We start from the raw sequence: 16143 nt of genomic DNA on the forward strand, positions 1-16143 counted from the left end.
ATCTAGAGACTTTATAAATAACTTACATAATTGGGAGGGTCTAATTTTTCTGTCCTTGGTCCCAACGAGACTCGGGGAGTTGACAATGCTGGCCTAAGCCACAATAAAGTCAGATCCATTCAGCTCTGCTGTGCACATTGGCATAGTTATACAGACCTCCTGGGACAAAAAACTGGCTCCACGTTGCCCTGATTTCCCTGGAGCTCACACCCAGAAGCTGGTGAAAAGCTGCCACCTTTATAATCTTTTGTGCAGTGACCCCTGCTGCCGGGACCTGTAGACGCACATGAAAACCACGGTGCCACGCATGGGAGGAACTCTGGCCCCTCTGTTCTCTCTCTACTCAATCAAAGGTCTTGCCCAAGACCCTCAATCACCCACAGTAAACCCACAGATTGGAGTCAGGTGTTTATGTGGATTAAGAAACGACACTGTAGAGAAGCTTGGGAAGTGACAGATGGCTAGCGAGACATGGAGGTGGGCACAGGCACTCAAAGGGAGACCCCTGGCAGAGGGAATGGTCTCTGACGGCACAGTGGAGAACAGTTATGTTCAAACTGGAAGAATGTGTAGACTTCTCTCAAGGAAAGGAAAGTTCCAGGCCTGAGACTGTTTTTGCAGACTTGTCTACTGGCGTATCCACAGAGAAAACACTTACATTTATAAGTTTGAAAAATCACTTCTGGGCATCACTTAGTGCCAATGTGATGGTGAACACAGGTGTAAACATGGACCCTGAAACCACAAGGGAAAATACAACATTAAAAATTTGTATAGAATGTACAAACTCTAAGACCACACTTAGGCCCCCAGTAGTTCATGAACTCCAATTAGAAGAACACTGGGGGTACTGAGTTTGTACTTGGACTGTTGTGATCAGAGAATCAAAATGGGTTTGCAAGGTTAAAAGAGCACTTCGACTCTGGTTGAAAAAAATTTGTCCTCCCACCCCAAGTAAGAGCAAGTTTGGGTTGATAAACAACATAGGCGTAGTTAGGCCTCATCTTTGGATGCCTGGGCCTTGTGAGTTTTACGGGACTGCCCTCTCTGCTCTCACCCAGCCTCACCCCAAAATAGCTACTTCTATGTGTTCCCAGAAGTACCTGAAGAGTTAACCCTGTCCCTAGAATCAGGCATGTCCAATGACATCAAGCATAAGACATAAGGTTCCAGAGGCACCTCCGGGCTGCTTGGAGGAGCAGGCAGCAACTTTTACGCTGGTACCTGGATTTCAAGGTGCAGAGGAGTGAGGGCCCCACTCTGAGCCTCACAAACTGAGTACTGGAAGCCAAGGCAGAGCCTGCCCCCAAGACCCATGCTGCAGCCTCCTGGAAAACTGATGCCTTACTTGAGATGTTCTCCAGTTGCCCAGCCCACCACTCAGAGCTTCTTAGGTAATTATGAATATTCATAGGCAGAGGTCTACTATCTTGGATAAAGCAAAGTACAATCAATTTGTTATTCACATAGTTATGTTCTATAAATTTGCCACTGCCACTGAATTGGTGAATACCGAACTGTTGTTCCTAGGCAGAAATACAGGGCTGTGAGCCTCTGAGCCTCTGGTCACAACATTTTTGTCAATGATCAACACATAATCTTTGGTGAATAAATGAACTATTTGTTGACCACTGAATATGTGCCAGTCCCGATCACATGGTTACTTCATTTACTCCTCAGAATAACCCAGAAAGGCACCCTTATGGGGGAAATGAAACAAAATAACCCAAATGTCTTTGAACATGCTTGCTGAGAACCAATATGGTGAATAGGGTAACTGATACGTACCAGGTGCTCAGTAAATGTCACTTCTCTCCTCAATGGTCTCTAAGGAATAAATAATACAATGCAAGACCTGCCCCTGTTGAAAGGCTTAAGCTCAGGTCACAAATCTCTCCTTAAGAGAAAAAGCTATTCCAATGTCTGTCCTTGATCTTTTCTGTTTGCCCTTCATTGATGTGCTCAGAAGAATCAAAGTGGGGCCAGCCCGGTGGCTCAGGCGGTTAGAGCTCCATGCTCCTAACTCCTAAGGCTGCCAGTTCGATTCCCACATGGGCCAGTGGGCTCTCAACCACAAGGTTGCCGGTTCAATTCCTCGAGTCCCGCTAGGGATGGAGGGCTGTGCCCCCTGCAACTAGAAAAACGGCAACTGGACCTAGAGCTGAGCTGCGCCCTCCACAACTAAGACTGAAAGGACAACTTGAAGCTGAACGGCACCCTCCACAACTAAGATTGAAAGGACAACAACCTGACTTGGAAAAAAGTCCTGGAAGTACACATTGTTCCCCAATAAAGTCCTGTTAAAAAAAAAAAGAAGAAGAATCAAAACATCTCTGAAATAAAATAACTAAAAATTATAGGGCATCTTATAGTTCTTAACATGTTGGTACACACGTGTGTTTGTGCACACATATATAGTATATGGAGAGGTTAACAGCAGATTTTCATGATTAACTACTGTAAACAAGTTACCAGGTGTCTCTACCAGAAGTACTTTGCATACTCTGGCAATCCCATCAGAACAGAAGTCAAACTCCAGTGTGCCCCAATCTGCTTTCCCAAAGTTACAGAGGAAAGATAATTCTGTTAAATCTTAGAATGATTTACATGGGGAGGACAGCAGGAGAAGGGAATAGGAGGGTGTTTTCTTCAAGTTGAAAGAGGCAAGACGGGGGGGAAAAAATCCCATTGTGCAATCAGATTATCGGTCCCAAAGATAGTGACTCAGGGCAAGTCCTTGGCAAGCAGGCACTAAGCTAGAATGGGCCCACACCCTGGAGAATCAGAATAGCATTCTGTGACCCAAGTGGGAAGGAATGCGTCTGCTCAGGAAGCCAGGTGAGGCGGGGCTGTCATTAAGGCAATCTGGCAGAGCTGTGATTACAGATGGACCAACCTGTCAGAATGAAAGCCGAAATCCACACAGCCGGCTTCCTGACCTGTGTCTGAGCTTCTCTCATGCTGCCCATGCTACTCCAACTAGTATATCTGGGCAGCGACATGACCTTAAGGCTTTGTGGTGAAAGCACCTGATAGTATAAATCATAATAATTTTAAAGTGTTGTTGTTGAGTGAGCTGCACTATTACATGAGCTAATCCATCCTCACTCTATTGCTCATCGATTATGATAGAATGTTCTAACTGGAGAGAATTTTTACATAACCAAGGGAGACATAATTATTAGACAAAACTTAAACTCCATGTAAACATTCAGAAGAAAATTATCACCCTTAGCATAGTGCTCCGTGTATGGCAGACACCCAATAAGTCTTTAATAAATGAATGCACAGGATAGTGAAATTGGGGTGGAAGATGTGGCATTCCAGATAGAACCATTCCTGGAACACAGAAACAGCTCGCTGTTGCTGGCACATAAATGTTCCATCGTCCATTAAATATCTGTAGCCTCTGCATTGCCTTTGGGGCTAATAATTTTTTATTAGAAATAAATGTATAAACATACATCTACCAACAATCCAACAATTCCACTTTGAGATATTTACCCAAGAGTAATGGAAATCTATGACTTACTCAAGGATGTTCATAGTCACTATTTTATTCATAATAGCTAATAGCTGGAAAAGACCCAAATATCAACAGGGAAATGGAAAAACAAATTGTGGTACGTCCATGCAGTGGACTACCATTCTGCAACAGACAGGAATCAAAGATACAGCTGGATATCAAAAAGTCTTATGCTAGGTGAAAAAGTCAGACACAAAGAGTACACATACTGAATGATTTTATATATATATATATATATATATATATATATATATATATACACATAAATATAAATAGATATAATATATATATTTATAGATGATAGATTAGATAGATAGATGATTGATAGATAGATAGATAGATAGATAGATAGATAGATAGATAGATAGAAATCGAGAAAGGAAAAATGTAACCTGTAGTGACAGAAAGCAGATCAGTGATGGCCTGGGGTCAGAAGTGACGGAATAGGGGGAGAAAGGGCAGAAACTGGGGTAGGGCAGGTTTGTTAAAATTCATCAAGCTGTACACCTCAGATCTGGGCACTTTTCTGTATGTTAATTACACGCATTAAATACTATGTGTTAAGAATTTGAAGGAAGAGAGGGAAGGGAGGGAAGAACGGAAGGGAGGAAGGAAGGCAGTCGCAGTGCGCGCACGGAAACCGTGCGGAGATCAGGGGGGAAGCAGCCCTCCGAGGCCGGAGGAGGCGCAGGCAAGGTGCACACAGCGGCCGCGGGAGGGGCGGGGACGGGGCGGGCGGGAGCTGGAGCGAGCGGGAGGCGGGAGGCGGCCGCCGGCGTGCAGTTGCTTCTCTCGGACACCAGGCGGCGACGTGGGCCGGGGAAGGACCCGCTGCGTGGCCCCGGGCAGCTGCGACGAGGGGGCGGGCCGGTGCGCGGAGTCCATGTTGGCCCACGCGCGGCCGGGGTCGCTATGGCGGAGCTGCAACAGCTCCGGGTGCAGGAGGCGGTGGACTCCATGGTGAAGAGTCTAGAGAAAGAGAACATCCGGAAGATGCAGGTAGCGGTGCGGGGACCATCCGGGGGGAATTCGCTGCCCCTTCCCACAGCCACCGTGCTATGTCCCGCGCCGCTGTCCCCCTTCCCGCAGATCCCCGAACCGGACGTCCCTGGGGTTGCTGCGGCGACCTCGGAAGCAGGCCTTGCCCTGAGACAGAAAATCTGGAGCTTCGGCTGAGCGGATGAAATCTGTGCGCCCTCGCCATGCGCAAGGCCGTTTTCCACCCAGACCAGCCCGAGGGGCGTAGGGGTGGGTCCCCGGACCACGGTTAGGAAGTCCCTGGTGTGAGGCATTGGCCTCCCCCACTTCCCCTTCTCGTGCGGCCCCTTCCGCAGGTGAGCAGCCCGAGGCCCCGAAAGAGCACGGCCAAGGTGAAAGACCGGAAAGGCGAAAGCGCTCCGCCTCCTCAATGGCCAGGTCTTGCCCGGTTATTCGCGCCACACAGCGCTGGTTTATATGCTGTTCTGCTTTGATCCCCTAAATATTTTGTGTCCTGCCTCCCTAACGAGGTTGTGGGTTACCCTTGTAGTGCCCCTTAAGTCATTGACTAATGAATGGGTTGCCCCCTGGAATATAGATTACTAGGTTGCTGACCTCTGAAACCCTGTGATATAGGCTCCTGGTTTTCAGAATTTGGCTTCATCTGACCCACCGCCAGCTTCCCCGTCCACCCGGCCTTCGAGGCAGCAGGTGCCACTGAGCTAGCAACAAGAAGGCCATGAAACACTGCGAGGCACTGAGGATAATTTTCACATTCGTGGTCTTAAGGTCCTGATGTCTCTTCTAAGGAGAGGTGCAAATATAGACGCTCCTCCTAAGCTCTGTTGCACTCCATGGTCATCTATGTCCCCAGGGCTTTCTTACCTAACCTCTCCCTGCCCTCCCGCCCCAGGGCCTCATGTTCCGGTGCAGCGCCGGCTGCTGTGAGGACAACCAGGCCACCATGCAGCAGGTACACCAGTGCATTGAGCGCTGCCACGCACCTCTGGCTCAAGCCCAGGCCTTGGTGACCAGCGAGTTGGAGAAGTTCCAGGTGAGGAATATCCCATACAGAGGACTCTAGTCCTTGATGTTGCCCTTTTGCAGAAGATGACAAGCGTTTATTACAAAACTCTTGGCTTTAGTGCCTTGGTTCTGTTAACATTGGTGACAATGCTATGATCAACCAATCTATACAGGGTTTGAAATTGTGGACACAGTTCTGAATGCTGGAGTTCATGACCAAGAGCTTATGCTTTTTTTTTTTTTTCCATAGACACCAAATATATATACTATATAGTACAAAGCTTTCTAAAACATAGTAACTCATAGCAGAATCATCAGAAAGGTGGAATAGGCTGATCTTAAAAAGATGCAGATTAGAGCAAGATCCTACCATTATTTTGTGGATTTACCCCACCCAGCACTGCCCCTATTTACTACACCCAGAGGGCATGTCACTAAGGAGCAGTCATTTGTATGAAACATTATTATGCCTGCCTCCTAAGCCCCTCTAAGGTCACTAACAGCACCACCCCACCCCCCAATCCCTCTGGAGCAAAGGGTAGCCACAACTTCATTCTACTCCCTTCCTCTACATATACTTGTCTGGAACTTGGGGAAGCAGGGCCCACTTCTGAACCAAATTTTCAGAGCATAGGATTCTGTTCACAATGGAAAAATTAATGTGATATTTTTACATTCTGCTATATAAAATTCTTTAAAATTACTGACACTATAAAAAAACAACATTTCCAAGATCATGGAACTCCCAAGGGTTTCTTTTGTTTATTTTGACACCTAATTTTATAAATAGGGTCTTTGGAATTTTGATTCTTGAATTTTATAACCTTTCTTTTTCCATTTACTTTTCAGTCCTCTCCAATCAGACTTATTCTTCCACTGTGCCAGAACTGCTATTGCCATTCCCCTCCATGGGGCTAAATCCAGTGGTCATTTCTCAGTCTTCATCTTAACCTGTCTGCATCACTGACACAGTGGATTGCTCTCTTTCTCCTTGAAACACTTTATTCAGTTGGGGGACACCACACTCTCCTGGTTTTCCACCTTTCTCCCTGCCATCCTTTCATGGCCTCCCTTACTGGCTTTTCCCTACTCTAACCTCTGAACATTGGAGTGCCCAAGGTTGTCCTTGGACCTTTTCTCTTTTCTATCTAGTTCTCTAGTCTTGTAGCTATAAATCTCATCAATATGCTGTCAACTCCTACGTTCATATCTCTGGACCAACTTCACACCTGTCTCCAAATTCATATTTCTAACTGTTTCCTCAATATCTCATTTATTTATTTTGTTGGTCTCTCTCTCCTCACTGGAATATAAGTTCAATGAGGGCAAGAATTTTACGCTTTACTCATTGCTGTATTCCCCAACATTAAGAAGAGTACCTAGCACATAGTAGATACTCAGTAAGTAGGTGTTGTATTGAGTGTTTTTCTGTAGTAAGGACAGACATTAAAGAATCAAGATGTATGTAAGTCTTTCTGTAATTGAGTAACTGGCTTCAAATGACTTCCTGGAAGCGGCTCCTATACAATCTATTGTCATTCACCTGCTTTCTAGTAATGCTTTGCCTGGGTTCTCCTGGTGCTACCCTCTGTTTCAATCAGGATAATCTTGGTTAATTGCACTATAGTGTCCCTTTAATTAATAAGATAATACATGTCCGGCCAACACACAGCAGGTTCTCGAATAACATCATTTTGTTATATCATTGGTGAGCTATCATAGGAACTTAACTGTTCTTTTTTATATCAATTAGCCTATGGTAAATTTGGTTTCCTTATATGTTGCTTCGCCACAGTTCCAAGAATCTGTTGACATTAAGTGAGGACTTACTGTATGTAACCCTGGGCCTGGAACTTGATAAGCACTTGGTAAATGAAGGCCAGCCTCTCAGCCTTCTCTACCCTCTTCCTTCTTGCCACAGGACCGCCTGGCCCGATGTACCATGCATTGCAACGACAAAGCCAAAGATTCAATAGATGCCGGGAGTAAAGAGCTTCAGGTGAAGCAGCAGCTGGAGAGTTGTGTGACCAAGTGTGTAGATGACCACATGAACCTCATTCCAACCATGACCAGGAAGATGAAGGAGTCTCTCTCATCCATTCAGAAATAGAAGTCTTTGTCATTGGCCATCAAGGCGGAGGGCAGGAATCTATTTAAAAAGAAGAATGAGAATTGGTCTTTTAAACAAAGTTTATGAGTGAAGAAATTAAGGATGGCAGCGAGTTTAAGGCATATGTCACTTGCCTCTGGACAGTGGTTCCTTTATGTTTTAATCCTAGATAATGAAATGGAAAAATTGGTGCTAAAATTTGAGACAGAGAGTTTTTGAGAGTCTAAATTTTTTGTGGCAAGTGCTTATCTTAGCAGCAGGCATCTCCCTCGTACCAATCCAGAGCCTCAGGTACCAGGTACCAACAGGGTGACAGGTTCCTCTAATCTGCCAGTGATCTGCTGGAGTGTGAGGAGAGGTGTTTCTGTTTATTGCCAACCTCCTGTTAATCAGAAGCATCACCACACCATTTTCCATGAGCTGTGAAGCAAAGTCAGTGAGGTCACCAGGGAAAAAAAGTTCCTGGGTCTTTTGTTTTGCTTGGTTTTGTCTTACAACAGCATGAAGTTGATTTAAGATGTGGAGCTGGGAGAGGTAGTTTAGATAAGAACTTTGAAAGGTTCCTTTGGATATCCATTTCTGGCCATGAGATGTGAATGTGCATTTCTTAAAATTCTCACACATTACATCTTTCAGCCTGGAACTCTCCTAAAACATGAGCGGTGATGTCACAGTGGGTATGTGAAGCAGACCTTTCCTCTCACTGGCTGCCATGATGGGCCCTGAGGCTGTCTGCAGCAGAGTGACAGGACAATCTTGCAGTGACACTCCCTTGAAGGGAAAGGATTTTGATTGTGCTATATATCAGTACTCAGGAATGAACAGTGAAAGGAACTGTTGGCTGCTTAATAGAGTTATGAAGTGCTGGATTTGGAAAAACTTGGTTTTCAGGAATGAAACCTATATTCAGTGTTGCTTACTTAGCCCCTGAAATAATATAGCCCTACTGAGACAATCCCTTGGCAACAGGAAGGTCAAAGAAGAAAAACTAAGCAACTCGGGTGAGCTGTGGCTCCTGGAGAGCAAAAGAGGGGCAGCCCCCCATTACCAAATATCAGTTTTGCCTGGGGCCTTTGCAACATGCAGTGTTCCTGCTCCAGCTCTGGCACCTTACTGTTTTGATAAGGACCTTGTCTTTTTACCAGCTTATTACTTGAAATAATGATATAGCCTGTCTGCTGTTTCAGGACTGTGATATATTTTCCTAGTGGTCTGGTTTTTAAAAATAAATAAGGTTTAATTTTTTTCTTCTACTACTGTGTTTCTTTCCTTGTATCTGGGTAGTGTATATTTAAATTTCTAAGGATGCTTTTCTTTGTAATGTGTGAAAGAAGTTTCTTAAGAGTTTCAGAAGAGTGAAGTTTATATGGTTCGGATGCAAGATCTGTTCATTGTATTATAAATGGGAAAACCTTTAAGGGCAGACTAGGGCATTATTGAAGTCCGTTCATGTAAAAAGATAGAGAACTGTCCATAAGGCTGAAAAGAATGCAGCATGTAAGTCAGGTTTCTAGCTTCAACTAAACACTAGCAGCAAGAAGTGGAAAAGATCAGTTATGACCCTTGAGAGAATATGCAATATCTGGAATTTTGAGTACCAAGAGAGTACAAAATACATGAGTTTAACGAAGTCTTTACTATCATTGGTATTCAAATAGAGCCATTCCTGAACATTAGGAATGAACTAAATTGTGGAGAACCACCCCCTACTTAGAATCATCAAAGCTTTTCTATTTTGGACCAAGTCTTCTATAATCTGTATTGTAATGGATTCATAAATGTGGATCCTCCTATTTTGGGGAAATTCACTGAGAACAAGTCAGGGACCACCTTTTACACTTAGGCTCTTGACTTGAAAATCCGTACCTCGTGTTAGAGATCGTTGTTTGTGCCGTACTTCACATTTTGTGTATGGGGTCCGAGCACACTAGGTGGGGTTCCCGAGGCAGTGTTGCAAGAATTGCAAGACCATCCGTCAGGAATACACTTCCGGGCTCTAGATTCAAATTCGTGTAAACAGGCCCGGTGCGGAGGTCACTAATTGAGGTGTTAATGAACCCTAGGCTTAGCATACTATGCTGGGGGAATACATTCCAAAGAAATAATCGGGCCCGCTCATCCAGAGCGTATTTTCATTTGGCACATATGAAGATAAACGATGCGATCCACTAAAATTAAGGATGGACCGGCGTCGCTCAGAAGACAGACTAGAGGGATTTATCTGTTTTACAGACAAGGAAACGGAATTAAGGACGCCTCGAGCACCCACCCTTCCGTCCCGGCCAATCGCTGGCGACGCAACCGGAAGCTTGGGGCGGACCGATACTTCCGGGCTTCCCCTAAGTATCGCGAGTTGAAATGTGAAAGGGGCCGACAATCCATTGGTTAACGGTACCCGTGACGTCAGACGCGAAACCCTGGGTTTGCCGCGGGAGCGTGAGGAAGGCCACGGATTGCGCTGGGAGGCTTCTTCTGAGCTCGCTGTGTAGGCGCCATGAGCAAAGCTCACCCTCCCGAGTTGAAAAAGTAAGTCTGTGCGAGGGCCGCACGCGATTGGCAGCTCCTTTGTGTGCCTCGCGTTCCTCAGATCCCCTAGGTTCCCCTCCGTTTCCCGACAGTGTGCCTGGCGTGCGTATTCCGGTCGGAGGCCCGGGAGAGCCCAGCCGGGGCCCCGCGCTTCCGAGCCGGAAGCCCGCGCGGCCGTCGCCTTTCTGCTTGGTTGGCATGGTTACTGAAGGCACCGAAGGCGCCCCCATTCTGCCGACTTGCCTTAGCCGGAGCTCCCAGCCCCTCGTCTCCCCCACGCTCTCCTTCCTAGATCTCCAACGCCACCCTTTGTCGACCATCTTCAATAGCGTCTGGTTCTAGATCCGGTGACGAGGGTAATTCGATAAGGAACGAAGGGTGAAATGGAAGTGTTTGATAGCATATGAGCAATCGAAAGCCACCCTAACCTTAAGAGTGTGTTTGTAGCTGTTTCTTTGAACTTCAGCTTAGAAATCCCATTCCTTTTTCTTGCTTTCTTAAGTTAAACTTGAATGTCTCGTGGTATCTTGCTCGGTTAGCACAGATATGTGAGAATATTCATTTTTTTATAATCAGAGAAGGCTAGGTGGTTGTTTTTTTCCCTGCACCCAGTAAAATTAACTCGAAGTAGGATATTTCTACTTTAGGTAGGCCCCAGCGTGTTCCGTGTCTCCTCAGTACCTGCTTCTCTGTCTCGTTTGTACCGTGTAAAGCTGGAATTTTGCATGTGCAAAATGTCCGGGGATCAATTTGTGAAGCGACCATCTGGTCAGCCTGGCCTGTGGTTTATTACCAGCCCCCTAAAGAAGTCAGATTTTAAGGAAACGTCCATATGTAATAATTTTGCATTTAAGTGCACATTTGTATCAAAGCCATCTCTTGTGCAAAAAGTCCGTGTATATTTTCGTTTGACCTGTTAAAGACTCCTTAACTCATAAGCTTAACATTACGAAAAATAGAAATGATTGTCACGAAAATGCGTATTCTTTTATTGGTGAGCCCGTAAAATCTTGTAAGTATTCTCTGGATTTCTCAGCAACCGGTGGAATGATAATTATTGTCTAATAAAAGACCATTCTCTACTTGTAATCTTAGGTTTCATTTTTGATTCATAACATGTGAGAATTGCAGCTGATGAAACTAATTTTAACACCTTTCTCTTCTCGTCTCTAGATTTCATGGATTGTAAGAAATTCTGTCACATTTGCCACCAAAATGACTTTCAAATTAATACCATCTTCTTTTACACTTATACCCTCCTCCTGGTTTAGCATAACTCTGGTTCTTAACTGGGGGGGAGAGGGGGGCCGGGCAGGGAGTCTGGTTTCATCAGCTTCTAGTGGGTGGAGGCCAGGGATGCTGCTAAGCATTCTACAATGCTCTGGACATCTCTCAACAACAAAAAATTATCTGGCCCAAATGTCGGTATGCTGAGGTTGACATACCCTGGCCTAACCAAATTCTCCCTCCCACCACTTAAAGATTGCTGCCATGGTAGTCTGGCCAATGACTGAGTGCTTTAATCACTTGTTGCTGTCTGCATAATAAAGTCCAGACTTCTTAACCCAGCATTCAAACTTCTCCATCTGAAATCCATGTACCAAATTTTACACACACTAATATTTGAATGTCTTGTTCTCCAGCCAATGGATCCATTTGTGTTTGCTCAAACTTTCTCACCTGCTGTGTGACTTGGGATAATTTACTTAACCTTTCTGAGTCTCACTTTGCCATCTATAACATTATGGTAATACTAGTATAACTTACAAAGTTGTTATAAGGATTAAGTAAACTCATGTGTGTTATATTTGCTATGCTTTATATAATATATTCTATTAAAATACATAATTTTATACACTATATATTTTTATTTGGTAATGTATCTTGTCGCACATTCTGTCATGCCCCGTGTCTTATTTATCTTCGCATTCTCCCATACTATCTAACACATTAAAATTGAATGAAATTTCCTATTTGCTAACCTATAACTGGAAGAGGTAAAAACTGGTTTGACTACACAGCCTAGTATTTTCATACTACCCTGCTAAGATCGGATTTTCTTGTTTAATTCAAATTGTTTAAAGCTTCAAATATGCATTTATTATGCTAAAATAAACTTAATGTGTTGAAGAATAATGCTTAATATTAAAATACTACTTACGGTCTCAAATATAAAATAAAATAGCAATTAGATAGAATATGGTTTGACCGTAACCGTTTTGGTTTCTTCACAACTTTGTTTTGGGAAATAACCAAAATATAATCAAATCTTTGTTTTTCTGTTATGGCTATAAAATCCAACCATTGAAAAGTAGGTCAGTATTGAACAACAAGAATGTTTTTATAATTCACATCAGTATGATGACTCGGTTTAATGTACATTAATATAAACCCACTCTTTTTTTATTATCTTGCCCCTTCCCAAAATACATTGCTTTGTATAAGTACTAACTGAGGTGGGCCATTATTCCCTCATCTTTTATAGCAGTACAAGATTTTTACTATTTTAGATTTCATTATTCCTATTGTGTAAATTTTAGCCAATTATATTGACTAGGAAATTATTATATAATTGATTGTATACTTTTGTGCTTAATTTATGCTTAAATTTTTAAAATCAGTTATATAATCTTTATCCCCTTTGCTTTTTCAGATTTATGGACAAGAAGTTATCCTGTAAGTTTTATTCTTGTTTGGTTTCTTTTTAATTATTCCATTGCATTTTACTTGTGTCTTGGCAGCATATACTGTTTGGAGCAACTTTATAAAAATTCACAGAGTCCCTAATTCTCATTCATTCATTAAGCAGGTTTATCAGAACCCTGTATAGACAGTTTTATTTACCTAAGTTCTGATATTTAATAAATTTCATAGTACTGCAGACTTTTCATGTAAACCCTCCCTCACTGTCAAAAAATTCACAGGATTTTCCTATTTTGTGATATTTGAAATTTTATCAACCTTTTTCCTTTAAGCAAAGGACTTACAAGGACTAAAAATCGAGCCCATATAGTACTTTTAAGTATATAGAGGTTAAGACTGTGGCTTTAGTGGTCAGCACCCTTCAGTTTGAATCCCAGCTCTGCCGCACAGTAGTTGTCCTTGAATCAGTTACTTAAAAACTCTGTACTTCAATTCCCTCATAAAAAAGCTAGGATAATTCTACTTTCTTGGATTCTTGTAAATTTAAATGTGGAAGTAAGTGTAAAATGCCTTACGCTTGCCATATATGGATAGTAGATTGTACATCTCATATGCCTGGATTTTACCCACCTGATTTTTAATGAATGCTTGATAGTTAATGACCAGTTTTATTAAAACTTCTTTTTCCCATTTTATAGTGAAATTAAATGGTGGCAGGCATGTCCAAGGAATATTGCGGGGATTTGATCCTTTTATGAATCTTGTCATAGATGAATGTGTGGAGATGGCAACTAGTGGGCAACAGAACAATATTGGAATGGTGGTAAGTAAAGATGTAAGATTTCTCTTAATTAGAGATTTCATTTTTCATTTGGAATAAGCATTAACTTCCCTTCTATCAAAGTCTTGGATTAAACTGAAGTTAGGCAAATTATAAGCAAGATTAGAATTCTGTCTCCCTTTGAGTTTAATCTTTGGCAATGATTTAACTGTGGTAATATCCCAGTTACCTATAGATTAGATCTGAATCTTATATAGAACTCTCTGAGGTCCTTGGGCTTGAAATAGCTGTTGGAAATCATTTTTGAGCTTTATTGTGTAATATAGGCCCATAGTCACTCTTTGTTAGAGCATTAGTTCTCCACCTTAGTTGCACCTTCAAAGTAAATTAGTCTGGGACGTAGCGTCGAGGTTTTTAAGTTCCCCAGGTGATTCTAACATAAGGCAAAAATCAACTACTAGCCTAGAGCATTTACAGTCACCTGAAGAGTTTTGCAAAAACTTCCTAGATTCCACCCCAAAGCAATTGAAACTATCTCTAGTGGTGCTTTTGTTGTTAAAAGATCTTGGGTGATTTTAATGGGTAGTGAAAATTAAGAACATACTTACGAATTCTCAGATGATCTTGTAAAAATGCAGATCCTAATTCAGTAGGTGTGGGGCGGAACCGGAGATTTTGCATTTCTATCAAGTGTCAGTCCACAGATCACAGATCACACTTTTTATTTTTAATTGTATATGTAATTAACCTAGATTGCTCATTAGTAGTGTGGGGACAGAGCCCCAGAGAGCAGTTTGCAGGCTCTCCGCCTCATGCGGAAAGGTGCTGGCTCGGGGAGTAGATGGCCATCAGCTGTGGGTAATTGACCATCCGCTATAACCAGTTAGCCAATTAGCCTCTGATAAAACTGCCAAGGCTGTGCTGATTGGAGAGTCGAGTGGAGGGTCAGTTGGTCGGTTGGCAGGCAGAGACGCATTCGGCAGGTTGCAGGTCATGTGACTCCAGCTTCCAGTGAGCCTGTAGTGGTGTGACTCCCCTACATGTGGCTCTGTGGGTGTTCCTTTTTGGCCTAGCCACATCCTGCATTCTTATGTGGGGAGCGGGACCAGCGACCCCGCAGGCCACCTCGGGTGACAAATGGCGCAGCGAGCAGGGTCTCCCACACAACAGTAGTCAAGGTAAAAGTTGCAGAGGGATGGTCATGATAACAGCCATTCACATTAGAAAACAAATACTGAGTTCTTAATTATAGGAGCAGACATTTCTGCATTCATTAGGCCATAATGGTATGACTACTAAAGAAGTTTTTGATGTTTGTCAACAAGACCCAGACTTTGAATCTCTCTTTACCCAGCACAGGACAATATACTCAGTAAGTGGCAAGTCCAACAAGTTTCTTGGGAAAGGTGAATCAAAAAGGACAACTTAGGGGGCCGGCCTGGTGGCTCAGGTGGTTGGAGCACCATGCTCCTAACACCAAGGTCGCCAACTAGACTGAGAAACAAGGCTTGAACCAGAGTGGGGGGAGGCGGAAAAGGGGGAAAAAGAGAAAAAGGACAACTTAGCTTTAGCAAATCACAGAGCATAAAGACCTCTAAGAAGTAGTAAGAGTTCCTAATTGTTCGCCTTGATTTTTTTGCCTGGTTTTTTTTTTAAGTTTGAGCAGTAGATAGGTGTAACTTTTTTTTTTAATTACTCATTCCAAGATTTGTATTATTGCTTATTTCAAATGTATTTCCATTATTGCGTTTTGAAAAGCAAATCCATGATCAGGGCCAGAAAAACAGCTTATAGTCTTTAGATATATGACTCCCCATTCCAACCCTCCCCCCCAAGTTTCATGTAAACGGACCTTTTTCAGTACATTATCCTTGAAAATGAATAAAACTATGGGGAAATCATTAGCAGCCTGTTTCTTATAAAAACAGTTTTCAAATACACTTAGATTTTCTTTTATAAATTACGAAGTCTTTGTTCTAATAGAGGATAGTTCATACAGCAACAGATTTGCTAAAGGATTCAAGAAGGACTTGACATCTTAAAAAGAAGCCTCACAAACTGACATTTAATGATGAAAAACTATTAATGATGTGATGAAAATTCTTCAATCACCATTACTATGTCTGTTAAGTAAATTTGTTCTTTTCAAATTTACTTTTTCTTAGGTAATTCGAGGAAATAGTATCATCATGTTAGAAGCCTTGGAACGAGTGTAAAGAATGGCTTTGTTCACCAGAGAAATTAACTTTCCCCATGTCCCCTCGCCACAGCTGCTGTGTTACTACAATATAAAAATTGGATCGGGTACATTTTCATGTTAAACTTTTTTGTTAAATAAACTTTTGTAATAGTCAAAAATGCTTTTCTTGGTTGTTCTAAACTTAGAAAATAGAATACTAGCTCTAATTTTGTCTTAACCTGAACTCGTCCTGGTTAAGACTGATTTTTTCCCAAAGGTTTTCATGTATTAATATAGAAGAATCCGATTAAATGTGAAACATAGCAAGGATGACTTTTTCCCATCTCTTAACACAACAGAGATAAAGAACCGGC

At 42.7% G+C, this 16143-nt stretch overlaps 2 protein-coding genes across 3 annotated transcripts; both read left to right on the plus strand.

Annotated features, from left to right (window-relative positions):
• Positions 1 to 4356: 4356 nt before the first annotated feature.
• On the plus strand, positions 4357 to 8893 carry FAM136A (family with sequence similarity 136 member A). Of its 2 annotated transcripts, none has more exons than XM_081068979.1 (3): positions 4357 to 4525; positions 5418 to 5558; positions 7452 to 8893. In XM_081068979.1, exons 1-3 carry the CDS (start codon positions 4439 to 4441, stop codon positions 7638 to 7640), a joined length of 417 nt encoding a protein of 138 aa, XP_080925105.1. In that variant the 5' UTR covers positions 4357 to 4438; the 3' UTR covers positions 7641 to 8893. The 2 variants fall into 2 exon arrangements, with proteins under 2 accessions (XP_080925105.1, XP_080925104.1); XM_081068978.1 differs by lacking the exon at positions 4357 to 4525 and adding an exon at positions 5141 to 5318.
• SNRPG (small nuclear ribonucleoprotein polypeptide G) lies at positions 7452 to 15942 on the plus strand. The gene is made up of 5 exons (XM_081068980.1): positions 7452 to 7529; positions 9873 to 10166; positions 12820 to 12842; positions 13508 to 13632; positions 15756 to 15942. Exons 2-5 carry the CDS (start codon positions 10135 to 10137, stop codon positions 15804 to 15806), a joined length of 231 nt encoding a protein of 76 aa, XP_080925106.1. The 5' UTR covers positions 7452 to 7529; positions 9873 to 10134; the 3' UTR covers positions 15807 to 15942.
• Positions 15943 to 16143: the final 201 nt, after the last annotated feature.

Source organism: Rhinolophus hipposideros (genome assembly GCF_964194185.1).
Source record: "Rhinolophus hipposideros genome assembly, chromosome: 12".
Classification (NCBI taxonomy): Eukaryota; Metazoa; Chordata; class Mammalia; order Chiroptera; family Rhinolophidae; genus Rhinolophus; species Rhinolophus hipposideros.